The sequence below is a fragment of the Haliotis rubra genome, unplaced genomic scaffold (genome assembly GCF_003918875.1).
Source record: "Haliotis rubra isolate DU_JTF1 unplaced genomic scaffold, ASM391887v1 Scf805, whole genome shotgun sequence".
In the NCBI taxonomy this organism is placed as follows: domain Eukaryota; kingdom Metazoa; phylum Mollusca; class Gastropoda; order Lepetellida; family Haliotidae; genus Haliotis; species Haliotis rubra.
In genome coordinates this window covers 131,493-148,515 of record NW_025767530.1, presented here as the reverse complement: position 1 = coordinate 148,515, position 17,023 = coordinate 131,493, and the positions used below count along the sequence as shown (strand labels likewise).

Sequence of the window (17,023 nt, the reverse complement as noted above, 5' to 3'; positions counted from 1 at the left end):
ATTTCTGGAGCCAAGGGAACCCATGTGTTTCTGGGACAGTGCATATTGTGAATGGGAGTAGGCCCTAGGTAACCCTTGTTTCCTGTAGCAGTACATCCCAGGTGGCCCATGTCTGTTGGTGGAGGTTATGGAGTAGGCCCTCGGTAACCCTTGTTTCCTGTAGCAGTACATCCCAGGTGCCCCATGTCTGTTGGTGGAGGTTATGGAGTAGGCCCTAGGTAACCCTTGTTTCCTGTAGCAGTACATCCCAGGTGCCCCATGTCTGTTGGTGGAGGTTATGGAGTAGGCCCTAGGTAACCCTTGTTTCCTGTAGCAGTACATCCCAGGTGCCCCATGTCTGTTGGTGGAGGTTATGGAGTAGGCCCTAGCTAACCCTTGTTTCCTGTAGCAGTACATCCCAGGTGGCCCATGTCTGTTGGTGGAGGTTATGGAGTAGGCCCTAGCTAACCCTTGTTTCCTGTAGCAGTACATCCCAGGTGGCCCATGTCTGTTGGTGGAGGTTATGGAGTAGGCCCTAGCTAACCCTTGTTTCCTGTAGCAGTACATCCCAGGTGCCCCATGTCTGTTGGTGGAGGTTATGGAGTAGGCCCTAGGTAACCCTTGTTTCCTGTAGCAGTACATCCCAGGTGCCCCATGTCTGTTGGTGGAGGTTATGGAGTAGGCCCTAGCTAACCCTTGTTTCCTGTAGCAGTACATCCCAGGTGCCCCATGTCTGTTGGTGGAGGTTATGGAGTAGGCCCTAGCTAACCCTTGTTTCCTGTAGCAGTACATCCCAGGTGCCCCATGTCTGTTGGTGGAGGTTATGGAGTAGGCCCTAGCTAACCCCTTGTTTCCTGTAGCAGTACATCCCAGGTGCCCCATGTCTGTTGGTGGAGGTTATGGAGTAGGCCCTAGCTAACCCTAGCTAACCCTTGTTTCCTGTAGCAGTACATCCCAGGTGCCCCATGTCTGTTGGTGGAGGTTATGGAGTGGGCCCTAGGTAACCCTTGTTTCCTGTAGCAGTACATCCCAGGTGCCCCATGTCTGTTGGTGGAGGTTATGGAGTGGGCCCTAGCTAACCCATGTTTCCTGTAGTAGTACATCCCAGGTGGCCCATGTCTGTTGGTGGAGGTTATGGAGTAGGCCCTAGCTAACCCTTGTTTCCTGTAGCAGTACATCCCAGGTGGCCCATGTCTGTTGGTGGAGGTTATGGAGTAGGCCCTAGCTAACCCTTGTTTCCTGTAGCAGTACATCCCAGGTGCCCCATGTCTGTTGGTGGAGGTTATGGAGTAGGCCCTAGGTAACCCTTGTTTCCTGTAGCAGTACATCCCAGGTGCCCCATGTCTGTTGGTGGAGGTTATGGAGTAGGCCCTAGGTAACCCTTGTTTCCTGTAGCAGTACATCCCAGGTGCCCCATGTCTGTTGGTGGAGGTTATGGAGTAGGCCCTAGCTAACCCTTGTTTCCTGTAGTAGTACATCCCAGGTGGCCCATGTCTGTTGGTGGAGGTTATGGAGTAGGCCCTAGCTAACCCTTGTTTCCTGTAGCAGTACATCCCAGGTGGCCCATGTCTGTTGGTGGAGGTTATGGAGCAGGGCCCTAGGTAACCCTTGTTTCCTGTAGCAGTACATCCCAGGTGCCCCATGTCTGTTGGTGGAGGTTATGGAGTAGGCCCTAGCTAACCCTTGTTTCCTGTAGCAGTACATCCCAGGTGCCCCATGTCTGTTGGTGGAGGTTATGGAGTAGGCCCTAGCTAACCCTTGTTTCCTGTAGCAGTACATCCCAGGTGGCCCATGTCTGTTGGTGGAGGTTATGGAGTAGGCCCTCGGTAACCCTTGTTTCCTGTAGCAGTACATCCCAGGTGCCCCATGTCTGTTGGTGGAGGTTATGGAGTAGGCCCTAGCTAACCCTTGTTTCCTGTAGCAGTACATCCCAGGTGCCCTATGTCTGTTGGTGGAGGTTATGGAGTAGCTATGTGGTTAATGTGTTCGCTTATCACGAGTGAAGGTGTCCGATTCTCAACATTTGCATAATGTGTAAAACCCTTTTCTGGTATCATGATTGCTTAGCATTTAAGGGGAGGGCAAAGGAATGGTAGTGTTTTTGTCAGCTGGGGTATACATGTTGAAACTGAGGCTCATTAGGCTTGCAGCTAAAACCAGGCTACTTCAAGTACATCACTTAAGTGTTTGTTGGTTTTTATCAAAGCATGACTTGCAGCTGGTATTTTCGCAAAATTGAAACAGATGTCACCCATTTTAAGTGCATGAAACATTTTTTTAGAAATAGGTAACTTATATGGACAACATACCATGACTCAATTTCTTATTTTCTCCTCAACCGATTGCCTTGTAACCGTCATCTGTTGGTTGAATTGTTGCAATTTCACGCATGGTGGTGTTAAAATAAGCCTTGATTTACCATAAGGGTTCACCACCATACCCCAAGCATCGTATTTGTTACAACAAGACCAAACCAGGATAAGACACTAATGTATGAAATCTCTGTCAACGTTAAATGACGTCACATGTGTCATACGTCCGCCCTTGACACAACATTAGGTTCTGTCCATTGTTCGCTGTGCCCGGTAATATTAGAACAGGAGCAGACAAAATAATGTCCACATCTACAGTCTTTGGCCAAGCGGGTATAGCTGGCTCCCCACAGGGCCCTTGCTCCAGTTTGTCAAACGTGTTGGATGTGTGCTCTGGTAACAGGTACGCACCCTCCACGACATAAGTGAGTGAGTGAGTTTTACACCGCACTCAGCAATTTTCCAGCTATATGGCGGTGGTCTGTAAATAATCGAGTCTGGACCACACAATCCAGTAATCAACAGCAGGAGCATCGATCTGCGCAATTGGGAACCGATTCCACGACATAAGAAAAAGACGCTATTTGTGTAGGTGGTTTATTACAGTGGTGAAGTGACTTGCATATGAAAATAAGTTAATGCTCATGTATCATGACAAGACAACTCAGAAACGTCGGATTCCGTTCACATAACTACACACACTCATTGTACATCCTTAACCTGTAACGTGTCTTCCCCGGAAAGTATTGCATCCAATCCATGTCTCTCCTAGTTAAACCCCTTCCATGCGTACGATGCGACCACGCCCATATCTTTGTAGATGGACTTCACAACACGGCGGTCACTGTCGGGAATTTCTTTACATTTGGTTAGTCGTTCAAGCTGAAACAGGAGAATCGCTGCAGATGAATGTATATGAGATAACAGTCTGGGGCTGATTCAATGTTACTTTGGGAGTGTTGAATGTTTTGTGTTTTAGAAAGAATAATAAACATCATGGGATTGATAAACCAAGACACAAATTGTACATAGATGTTTAGCATATGATTGCCAGCACAAATGGTTAACGCGTTTTGTAAATCTAAAGGCGGTGCAATACAGAAGTTCAGCAATAACAGAAAAATTGTTAAGAAATATGTGTTGGGTCCTGTAGACCTACACACAGCAATAACGTAAAGAATGCTTCTACCCTGTGGAATATCGATATGTATCTATTGGTTCCCTATTTGTCCCTGCTTCCATTGATGCACTGCTCATGAATGTGTTGGTGGGGAGCAGTAGGGTATATCTCAGGACTATCACAACCTATACAGGGCGACCACCCAATGAAAACACGATCCCTGAAACATTTTTAGATGTAATTTTTCAGATGTTTAGATATATTAGTTTGAAAAAGCACAACTGTCATGTCAAAACCCCTTGATAAAAACACACACCCCACCCCAATCGGAATAGCTGAAATAGTCTTGCGACGCTTTCTCTTTAGCGTCGGCCTTTAAATCCACCACTAATAAATGTCGTGTCTCAGAAAGCACCGTTTAGGTACAATTGATTTAGTCTTTTACCCACCATTCCATTTATTTCCTCTTGACTCATGTCTTTGTTTGGTCTGACGTACGACGGTTCCTTTGAATCCGACACTTGGTTCAACCTGGCCACTACAGCTTCGATCTCCTCTTCGCTCAGCTTCTGGTGACCCAGTCCGAAGTTAGGCTTCAGGATCGTGCCCCAGGGGAGCTTACTGCTGGGTGGATTGACTGAGGACTCGGACGTCATCGTTACACTAGAGTTATTTCCCGTATACTGCTGAAATGAGAACATCGAAATGTACTCTAATGACATGTTATTATAATTAAATCAAACGTCTTCAAGTGTGGACTGACTTGAGGATTAAGTTCAGCTATATGTTTTGGGAGGATTGTTTCTGGAAGCAAACAGCTGTTTGGTTCAAGTGCAAGATGCACTACATGTGCAGCCTAGTTCATATTTTAACCATTTACCCGCTGTAGAACCAGGCGTGTGAAATTCTCGGATCTCACATACATACAGCAAAGCTCGAAAACAAAACAAACATTATATGAATTCATAAACAAACGAACATTGATTACAACTTTTCCGACCCACCTCTCTTGTGAAAACTAGTTACCATGACAGTTATGTCAACACTTCAGGAGCACATAAACACCCGTCCGCTCGACTCGAACTCAAGCCGTATCTACCCTCCAAACACAGGGTGTCGGTTCTGGCAGTACTTCGGCAGTAATCCTACTATTGAGGGCAACGCAGAGAGGGTGTTACAGGGACGCTTTCAATGGAGCACTAATCCCTAAAAGGATTGGCAATACCTAAGTCGAATAAAACACTTCTCTTTGTGAGAACTCATTAACGTGTAAATTCAGCATGTGATTGGATAGGATCAACCTAATCCACCATCTTAGTGCACATCTATACATTACTCTTACAATAGGACCGGGGTCGTGGCAATAGGTCGTTATCCGTTTTTCTAAACTTAAGTCGACTACATTATAAAGAATATGTTGTGTGTACTAGTGGATTATGAAATGTTTATTGTCGTGTGTCGCTTAGCGATTGGATCATTAGTGTATAGAAAGTGTTCCTTGTCACCGACAAGACCCTGAGCGTTTGAGGTGCTCATGATGAAAGACAGTTGTGTCCTGCCTGTCGTACTGTGTCACTGTATTGTGGAGATAGATGCTAAATCAGCCGTACACGTGTTGAGACGTCCCCGGTAGCACTAAACGCATGCAATGAACGTACGTGAAAGCTGGCGTGAGGCCATTGCATGGAACACATGCTGAGATCGGAGTTGAGATGACGATACGTACTGGCGAAAATGTACCGACCGATATGTCCTGACTGTGCGGACCCACTGATTGTTGATTGTTCTACTCAATGAATAAGGGTGTCACTGCACGCATGCATACCCGAAGCAGGGAGGTCTACTCGTGGAACAATACCCACTGATAAGGGATTGCCTAAAGGCGGGCCTGGACGGGTCGCCGATATTACAGTCGATAACCATGTCAGCACTTTATTAATGCAACATACACACTTTTTCTCAGCGGACAATCATAAACCACAGAAATACTGTAGAAAGACGGTGTTGTGGGTAAATCGCTTGAAACTCAGGAAGGCGAGCCGTCTGTGAGCACACGTTACACGTTTTCGGTCAAAATCACATTATCATGAAATGAATGTATTCTCTCCCCCCTCTCTCTCTCTCTCACACACACACCATCATCATCATTATATTATATATAAATGCTATATGTATACCACTTTTTAATATCACAGTACATAGCACTTAAAGATAACTAGTGAGATTATAATGAAGCCCCTTTTCCTCTTCAATATACGGGGCGATTGGGTAGCCTAGTGGTTAAAGCGTTCGCCTGGTTCGTTTCCCCACTGGGAATATTGCTATAAGCGGCTCTCACTCAGTCAGTCAGTCACTCACTCACTCCACGGTGATTTTAACCGCCACGTCAACTTGCGTGTCCGGTAAACCTATCGCACATCGTACAAAGGAAAGTCAAAGCTTCGACAGGGTTATCTCAGCGGTCGTTTACAATGGCCATTGTTGGCATGTGCTTCACGGCGTGTGGTAACGGTGTGTGGTAACAGCTTCTTAACCCGACACTTCATAACACAGCTCCACACAATCGGCACACATTTGTGACATGTTCAGTCACTGTACAAGACTCCCAACTACGACAGTTTCATGCTTCATTAACCGGCTACCTCTGTAAATACCAAGCACTGTCATGAATCTGTATGTTATTCTGCTGAATATCAATATGCTCTCCTGACCCAGTGGACAATGATCTTCTGGGTTTGACTGGCCATGTCATGGCGTTAACCTATAGCTTCTTGTAATAAAAACCTACTTACTTCATTTCTGTTTCATGAATATTCTACTAGTAACTGAAAATGAAAATGAAGTTTCATTCATGATGACATAATCAATAACTGAACGGTTGCCATGGGTTACTGTATTCTGTGGCAGCCAACCTTAAGGTTGGTGACGCTGCACGAACTTATACACTACATGTTTTTTTGTTGTTTTTTTTAATTTTGTTTTTTTTATTGGTTCCCAAGATTACAATATTGCAGATATACCAAGCCGTGATACGTACGGCTTAAAGTAATATGTACAGGTGAGATATTTTTGTATTAATATAGTTATAAACATGCATAATTCATTAAATAGATAATGTACAGATAATGTCAGGTACAAGTCAATACAGTTTGAGTCATCTAAGTACTGGGGAGAGAAGGCTCCATTTATGATGGAAATTATTTATTTTATATTATTTGCTGATATATGTTTTTCCAAAAAGAATATTTCTTTTAGAGTTTTTATATAGAAAGTTAGATTTGGAAGCATATTTTTAATACAGAATAAGTGAATATGTCTCTTTGCAGCAATGATGATGTGATTTGGTAATCTAAACTCTGTCAAAAAAGAAACGCAACCCCTGTATTTTAGAGATTTTGATCTGAAGTTTTAGGACGACACGGCATTTTTATTATTTAAGACAGAAGTCTGAAATTTGGCAGAATAATAACCCAGATGGGCATGTTTAAAATTGTCATTTCAAAAGTCATCTCACAGACACCAGTTTGTCACCAGGGGGGCGTCTTTCTCAGTATCTCGTATGAGCACCACGCGCTGCAATCACTGCACGGCATCTCCTTGGACAAGAACGGATAAGACGCCGGATTCTTTCCTGGGGAATGGCTCTCCACTCCTCCTGCAGTGCAACGGCGAGCTGTTGCAGCGTCTGTGGCGGCGGCTGACGTTGACGTACGCGTCGATCCAGAGTATCCCACAGGTGTTCAATAGGGTTGAGGTCTGGTGATTTAGAGGGTCATGGCAAGACATTGACGTTGGAATTCTGCAGAAAGTTCATTGTTGCACGTGCAGTATGAGGCCGGGCGTTGTCCCGTTGAAAATCTGTGTCTGTTGGTCAATAATCGGGAGAAGGTGAAGCTCTAACACGTGGTTGATGTAACGTTGGGCTGTCAGGTTCCCTGGAACGATCACCAAGTCTGATTTCTGGTTGTATGAGATGGTTCCCCAAACCATGACGCTTTCTCCGCCAAATCTGTCCACCTGTCGGACGCAGATGGGCGCAAAACGTTTATGACGTCTCCTATACAGACGCTGTCTTCCGTCGTGACGTTGCAAAAGAAAACGTGATTCATCAGAAAACCAGATTCGCCTCCAGTTTTGTAAAGTCCGTATCCTTACGTTGTTGCAACACCTGAGTCGTCGGCGTCGATGTAGGGGGCGTAGTACAGGTCCAACAACTGGTCTACAGGCACGTAAACCCGCTTCTTTCAGACGGTTCCTAATCGTTTGAGCTGACACTCTCCTCAAACCTGGTATTTGTGTGGCAATCACGGTTGGTAGGGCATGCCGATTACGCAGGTGATGGACCCGGATGTACCGATCTTGAAGGGGGGTCGTGATTCTTGGCCTTCCACTTCTCGGGCGATCGTTGGTCAAATTGAAGTTGTTGTAGCGGCTCCAAAGTCGGGATATCGTTGTTTTGTGAACATTTAGGTGCCGTGCAACAGTTCCAAAACTTTCTCCGGCTTGAACACGACCAATGGCGATATTTCGGTCGGCAGCACTCAATCGTGGCATTTTTAACATAGCTTTTCGGCGACAAATGAATGAATATAATACGGAAGCACATGGGCTTTTATACACCCCTACATTAACTGCCATTTTCATGATTTGCATGTGTTTTTTTTTTGTGCGAAGTCACCATGAGGGTCATTTCATGCGTTGTGACGGAATAAGCAATAAAATACACTTATGCGTACAAATGCAGTTGTTTGGATGGTAATCTTCATTAATTACGTGTATCATTTCAATACATTCGAATAAAATTTAGTTTGGAAGCAATAACTTCATTCAAACGAATTTTTCATATCTGAGGACAGGGGTTGCGTTTCTTTTTTGACAGAGTTTATTTTCATGTTGAGTACCAAACAAAATCATGTTTTTTGATAATTTCAATGGATGTGGATAATAATTGTTAAGCCAAATTTGTAGGTTTATCCAAAATGTTTGAGTCTCCTGACATTCCCAGTACACATGACACACACTCTCATTTACATCTTTGCAAAAACAACACAAACTGTTTTCAATTTTTTTCATTTTTTGACCAGTTCCTTTTTTGTGTAAATAATACCTTGTAGAAATCTATATTGAAAGTCTATAAGCTTTGTATCTTGCAATCCCTTTCTATATACTGTAAATATATTTTTCCAATCAAAGTCTTTGGATGCTTTTACTAAATGTATCTGGCATTGGTTAACATTCAAATTACTGACTGGAATAGAGAGACAGTGCTTTAAAGTATAATTCCAAGATTCAGGTAATATGTTCAGTAAATATCTGAAATCTAAAAAAGTGCCTTTGATATGATAATTTTCTTTTAAAGATTCTATTGATAGTAATCCATTCTCATCACATGTATCCCTAATATTCATAATCCCTTTCTCTGCCCAATTCTTTATAAAATATGTAGAGTTTTTGAAGTTGTGATTGAACCATAGTGGTTGGGATAGAATTTCATTAATGTTATTTGGGTCAACATAATATTGTTTGTGGAATAGTTTCCATGCTTTTAGCACATCATGCCAAAAAGGGTTTTCAATCTCAAGAAAACTTTCAGAATTAGCTCCAAAGTTAAATATGTCTTTGAAAGGTATATTGCATGGATTTTTATTTTCACTTTTTAAAAAATATAATCTTAAGGTTGATAATTTCAAAGCATCAATAAATCTACTTGTATCAATGATTCTCAATCCTCCATCTTCATATCTACTTTTTATTACACTCCTCTTTATTTTATCATTTTTATCATTCCAAATGAATTTAAAAAATAGTATTTCAAGCGAAGTAATAAATGTTGCTGGAGGGTTGGGCAAGGAATTGAAAATATGAACTAGTTTGGAGATTGCTAGGGTTTTTATTACTGTTATTTTACAAATAAGTGTTAAATGTCTTTTTCTCCAAGATGCTAAAAGTCTATTAATTTCTTCCAGTCTCTTTCTGGTGTTGATTACCCATAGGTTTTCAAGATATGGAATAAATTCAATACCTAATACATCGAATTCACCCTTTACCCATTCAATTTTCAGGTCATTACATATTTTATCAGTATATTTAGCTTTTGATCCAATCCAGATTGCTTTTGATTTATCTAAATTTATTTTCAAACCTGACATTTTATAAAATGCATTTATTGTGTCGATAGCACGATATAAACACTCCTCCCTTCCATCAAGAAATAGTTCGGTATCATCAGCGTATTGATCCAGTTTATATTCCTTATCATTGATGACAATACCTTTAATGTTTTCATTGTTTCTTATCATACAACCAAGAATCTCAGCTACAAAAAGAAAAATGTAAGGGGAAAGTGGGTCTCAATCAAGGGACACCTGTTTAATGTTCCTGGTGACGCTGCACGAACTTATACACTAAATGTTGGTGACCCGTGAAAATCCGGGTTAGAACAGGCCCCGATTTCTTGATACAAACTTAAGTTTTTACTCAAATTTCAAACTGAGTTTGACAATTTGAAACAGCTGAATTTTTAAAATAATAAAGCCCAAACAGTTTAAGTAATCTATTCACCAAACTCAAATTGTCTACTATGTTCGATTTCAGTTCATTCTGGGATGGGAAATGCTTTTTCTCCAATTTGAGTAAAAACTCTAACTTAAGTCAAAACTCAGACTTAAGTTTGTTTCGAGAAATTGGGACCTGATCTTCAGTCACCGATGCTTGTCGTAAGAGGCGACTAACGGGACCAGGTGGTCAGGCTCGCTGACTTGGTTGACACATGTCATCGTATCCCAATTGAGTAGATCGATATTCATGCTGTTGATCACTGGATTGTCTTGTCCAAACTCAATTATTTACAGAACGCCGCAATATAGCTAGAATATTGCTGAGTGCGGCGTAAAACTAAACTCACTCACTCACTTAATGTTGTTAAATGTACCTGTACAATTAACTTAATCGTTCGATCTTCCTCCACACATGTTCTAAATGTAGTGGGGGCGGTGGGGTAGCCTAGTGGTTAAAGCGTTCGCTCGCTGTTGTAAATGTTGTTAAGATGTGTACCTGTACACGTGTTTAACGTTAATCGTTCGATCTGTCCTACACAAATGTCGTTAGATGTACCTGTACACCTGTTGTAAATGTCGTTAGATGTTCCTGTACACCTGTTGTAAATGTCGTTAGATGTACCTGTACACCTGTTGTAAATGTCGTTAGATGTACCTGTACACGTGTTGTAAATGTCGTTAGATGTACCTGTACACCTGTTGTAAATGTCGTTAGATGTACCTGTACACCTGTTGTAAATGTCGTTAGATGTACCCTGTACACCTGTTGTAAATGTCGTTAGATGTACCTGTACACCTGTTGTAAATGTCGTTAGATGTACCTGTACACCTGTTGTAAATGTCGTTAGATGTACCTGTACACCTGTTGTAAATGTCGTTAGATGTATCTGTACACCTGTTGTAAATGTCGTTAGATGTACCTGTACACCTGTTGTAAATGTCGTTAGATGTACCTGTACACCCGTAGACATCTGTTGTAAATGTCTGTAAATGTCGTTAGATGTTCCTGTACACCGTGTTGTAAATGTCGTTAGATGTACCTGTACATGTTTCATAAATCACGCAACATTTGACCAATTTATATATAAAGTCGCTATAATGTCAAAGATTGTATTGCTATAACGTCTTGCAGATACATTGCATTAAGCACACCCTCCATCCGTACATTGCTCAATGTTTCTCTCTCCCCCTTAGCTGTGCCGATATCACCTCACCCTGTAGCCCCCGGGTTACCTATCGTGGTTCAACTAACCCTTAGTTCATGAATAGTTGTAAATCTCACTGGCTTAGTTACATTATACAGCTGCTTACAGTGTAAGTAGTGAGGCCGATTTAAGTCTTAGTCGCCAATGTAACACGCCTCAACTTTCCTCTATCCTAGAAACACTAGACGATCTAGAATGATTTACGTACTGGTGGCACGACAAACCTGTCCGAAAATACCATAACTGGGAAACAAACTAGTTTTATTTGTAGACTGAAAGTTACTGAAGTTCCTAAGTCACTTGTGGATTCCACCAGGGGTGATCGTGCATCACCCCGGGCTTCCTTAAAGCATTCACGACGTTACGCACCACAATGTGCTTAAAACTTCACTCACCCACATATATACACACTCACCCACATATATATACACCCACCCACATAAATACACTCACCCACATATATATACTCAACCACATATATACACTCACCCACATATATACACTCACCCACATATATACACACTCACCCATATATATACACTCACCCACATATATACACACTCACCCACATATATACACTCACCCACATAAATACGCTCACCAACATATATACTCACCTATATATATACACACTCACCCATATATATACACTCACCCACATATATACACACTCACCCATATATATACACTCACCCACATAAATACACTCACCCACATATATACTCACCTATATATATACACACTCACCCATATATATACACACTCACCCATATATATACACACTCACCCATATATATACACACACCCATATATATATACACTCACCCACATATATACACTCACCCACATATATACACTCACCCATACATATACACACTCACCCATATATATACGCTCACCCACATATATATACTCACCCACATATATACACTCACCCACATATATACACACTCACCCATATATATATATACACTCACCCACATATATACACTCACCCATATACTGAGTCAAAAAAGAAACTTCACATTCTTTCTTCAGGGCACTATAAAAGAACAAGAGATGGTAAGATGGTTAAATTGTTATTATTTCATTGCTGAGATCTGTGTGATGTACTCGATACACTGACAGTGCCATAATCAGTTCCATTAGGCTACACCGCCGTTCCAAAACATGGCTATACAGAATGTCAAGTCACAAGAATAAAAATGCGAAATTTCTCAGTTCAATATCGTGTATGGCCGCCCCGCGCATTCACCACTGCCAAACACCGTCTCCTCATCGACTGCCTGATGCTTGTGAACACGTGGTTGGGGATTCTGCGCCATTGCTCTTGCAAGGCAGCGCCAAGTTCCTGCAAATTCTGAGGTTGGTTCCTAAGACCACGAAGCCTTCTCCCAAGTGCATCCCAAACGTGCTCTATTGGATTAAGGTCAGGGGACCTGGATGGCCAGTCCATGACGTTGATTCCAGCGTTTTGAAGGAAATTTCGTGTCAACATCGCGGTATGCGGCCGAGCATTATCATGCTGGAACTGTAGACCTGGGCCATGAGCCGCCATGAAAGGAACACCTGGTCGCGGTAAGCAGCAGCTGTGAGGTTTCCACGGATTACCAGAAGTCGGGAACGGTTGTGAGGTTTCCACGGATTACCAGAAGTCGGGAACGGTTGTTCCGAAAGAAAGCACCCCACACCATGCAACTTCCGCCCCCGAATCTGTCGACTTACTGTACACAATATTGGGCATACCGTTCACGACGTCGTCTCCAGACTCCATGTCTGCCGTCCGCGAATCTGAGGGTAAACCTGGATTCCAGTCTCTCTGGGTCCATCGGAGGTGACGTTGGGCCCACAGCAGACGTTGACGTTGATGAAACGGCGTCAATATTGGCCCACGATATGGACGTCGAGAATGTAGATTGGCAGCCCGCAACCGATTTCGAATGGTCTGTGAGGACAGTCGACCTCTAAACATCTCAGCCCTGGTTCGTGTAGCCGGCAGAAATCTGTCACGTAGGTGACGTAGGACGATTTGACGGTCTTCTGCTCGTGACGTCACACGTGGACGACCCGACCTTGGGCGATCAGAAGTGGTGCCAGTTTGTTGTAGACGACCTCGCAAGTCATACACAGTACGACGGCTGCATCCCATTGCTCTTGCGACGTCAATAACTGATCTTCCCGCTTGCAACATGCCAACGGAACGTTCACGTTGCACATTTGACAATCGTGTTATTTCAAGTACCGTTAGAACTGTGGTTTAAAAGTGTTTTTTCAATTCTTGAGGCCAATGCAAACAAGTGCATATGAAGAAAACTTCGATGCGAAGATCACGTGATCGACTGCACGTGCAAAACCTGATTTGGCACTAACGTCATTTCCACGAGGAATGGATGGGTTTGAGTGGGTTTTGCTCACGTTTGTCTAGAGTCGAAAGATAGGGATCCCATTTCGGATACATAGATGTATCATCAGAGAAAAATTATTCATTATTTTTCAAATTACATTTTGTTAAGTTTCATTTTTGACTCAGTATATATACACACTCACCCACATATATACACTCACCCACATATATACACACTCACCCATATATATATAAACTCACCCATATATATATACACTCACCCACATATATACACACTCACACCATATATATACACACTCACCCACATATATATATATACATACACTCACCCACATATATATATATATACTCTCACCCACATATATATATACACACTCACCCACATATATACACTCACCCACATATACACTCACACTCACCCACACATATATACACTCACTCACCACATATATACATATACACTCACCCATATATATACACACTCACCTTCACCGCCATATATATATATACACTCACCCACATATATACACTCACACACATATATACACACTCACCCACATATATACACTCACCCACATATATACACTCACCCACATATATATACACTCACCCATATACACACTCACCCACATATATACACTCACCCACATATATACTCACCCACACCCACCCACACATATACACACTCACATATATACACTCACCCATATATATACACTCACCCATATATATACACTCACCCACATATACACATATATATATACACTCACACTCATCAGTACATATATACATATATACACCCACATATATACACACCCACATATATACACTCACCCACATATATACACTCACCCACATATATACACTCACCCATATATACATATATATACACTCACCCACATATATACACTCACACCCACATATATACACTCACCCACATATATACACTCACCCACACATATATACACTCACCCACATATATACACTCACCCACATATATACACTCACCCACACATATATACACTCACCACATATATATACACTCACCCACATATATACACTCACCCACACTCACCCATATATACACTCACCCATATATATACATACACATATATACACTCACCACATATATATACCACATATATACACTCACCCATATATATACACTCACATATACATATATACACACACTCACATATATACACTCACCCACATATATATACACTCACCCATATATATACACACACCCATATATACACACTCACACACATATATACACACACTCACCCATATATATACACTCACCCATATATATACACTCACCCACATATATACACTCACACCCATATATATACACTCACCCATATATACTCACCACCATATATATATACACTCACCCATATATATATACACTCACCCATATATATATACACTCACCCACATATATATACACTCACACCCACATATATACACTCACCCACATATATACACTCACCCATATATATACACTCACCCACATATATATACACTCACCCACATATATACACTCACCCATATATATACACTCACCCACATATATACACTCACCCACATATATACACTCACCCACATATATACACTCACCCATATATACATATACACACTCACCCACATATATATACACTCACATATATACACTCACCCACATATACACTCACTCACATATATACACTCACCCACATATACATTTAACACCTGACACTTCTGACAATGCCCCAGTTTAACACATAACACCTCTGACAATTCCCTAGTTTAACACCTGGCACTTCTGACAACGCCCCAGTTTAACACCTGGCACTTCTGACAACACCCCAGTTTAACACCTGGCACTTCTGACAATGCCCCAGTTTAACGCATAACATCTCTGACAACGCCCCAGTTTAACACCTGGCACCTCTGACAACACCCCAGTTTAACACCTGGCACCTCTGACAGCACCCCAGTTTAACACCTGGCACTTCTGACAATGCCCCAGTTTAACACCTGGCACCTCTGACAATTCCCCAGTTTAACACCTGGCACTTCTGACAACGCTTCAGTTTCACACCTGTAATGGCATGATAGATTAACTACAGCTATATGAAGGAGTCTGATGTTCTTTAACTTGTTTGAGTAGTATACTTGTTAGGAGACTGTACTTACCAGACAGCACGCCGTGAAGTCACCGCGTTTAGCCTCTGGCTGACAGAGTACAAGAGCGTATCATGACAAATTTATTTACAGGGTTGCGTTGACATAGCAGTTATCTAACAATCGCTGAAGCTAAGCCAACATGTCTTACTTTCCATATTTGTTTTGTGTACGCCTGTCAGTTAGAAGACGATTATTTACAAGCACCTGCCGATCACATAGCTGGGTTGGTGCGTGGAGACCAGGGAGTAAGTGTTGACATCAATAGCACTGATATTGCTCTATAAAGAACCTTGTCGTATTACCACAGCTCATCGACGACAATCGTCCATTGGCAGGCAGAGTAAGTTTAAATGTGCAGGAGTCCATGTTTCCCGTAAGTTAGTTTACTAATACCCCCGAAGCCCCCACACTTATGTAAATATGTAAACTGTATTTACATAAGGCAGTAAGGTCTGTTTACCAGTCTTCTTCAAGTTTAACTGAATGAGCTAAATGTAAACTGATATCTACTGGATCTGGCAGTGGGTTACATAAAGATAATGATGGTTACTACCCAGGTGAAAGTAAATGGCCGTTGTTAGAAGCACCCGTAAAATAATCGTATATCTCCGCACTTACCAAGCTGGGAGAGTCTATCCACTCGCCCTTGAATTGCAACAGATTTCTTCTACGCGAACAGTATGTGATAGTAATTACTATTTGGGAGTGAGCATATTGGTTTTTGGTTTGATACCAAAGCTGTTTTAGATGTTCCGGGGCTTATTTATTTATTACTACATAACCAGCTGCTCAATTTTCGAATTTTAAAATAATATAATATAACGAACTGTATTCTTCGATCACCTGTCTACAGGAAAAGAGCATGTTATTTTTAATCTAAAAGACCTTATCAAGTAGCAGATGTTATCAGGATACGAAATGGGGGAAAGAAATAATGATGGCACACAAATTTAGAAACCCCATCACATCCCAAATGCATAGATCGATGCTCATGCTGTTGATCACTGGATTGTCTGCTCCAGACCCGATTATTTACAAACCAACGCCATATAGCTGGAATATTGTTGATTGTGGTGTTGAACACCAAACAGTAAGTAAGTAAGTAATTTAAGGCATTTATCTCAAGTATACTTCCTTTGAACAAATTATGTCAGATTATTCACACCACAATACAAATAATTACTACCGATCGCTTTAATAACTCTCCTTGTAGAAATAACAACAAACACCCTACCAGTTAATGAGAAATGTATCCAAGCAATGCTGATACGAAGGGCTATTCCTTTTCACGAAACGACAATTTAAATGTTTTC

General features: G+C 41.8%; 1 protein-coding gene across 3 annotated transcripts; it reads right to left on the bottom strand.

Moving 5' to 3' along the window:
* Positions 1–2,874: 2,874 nt before the first annotated feature.
* LOC124261727 lies at positions 2,875–15,738 on the bottom strand. 3 transcript variants are annotated; one of them, XM_046696078.1, is made up of 3 exons: positions 15,720–15,738; positions 3,861–4,097; positions 2,875–3,173 (listed from the first exon to the last, which is right to left on the bottom strand). In XM_046696078.1, the coding sequence occupies exons 2-3, from the start codon at positions 4,065–4,067 to the stop codon at positions 3,060–3,062; spliced, it is 321 nt and encodes a 106-aa protein (XP_046552034.1). In that variant the 5' UTR covers positions 4,068–4,097; positions 15,720–15,738; the 3' UTR covers positions 2,875–3,059. The 3 variants fall into 3 exon arrangements, with proteins under 3 accessions (XP_046552034.1, XP_046552033.1, XP_046552032.1); XM_046696077.1 differs by lacking the exon at positions 15,720–15,738 and adding an exon at positions 4,416–4,625 and having other exon boundaries at positions 3,861–4,094; XM_046696076.1 differs by lacking the exon at positions 15,720–15,738 and adding an exon at positions 4,416–4,622.
* Positions 15,739–17,023: the final 1,285 nt, after the last annotated feature.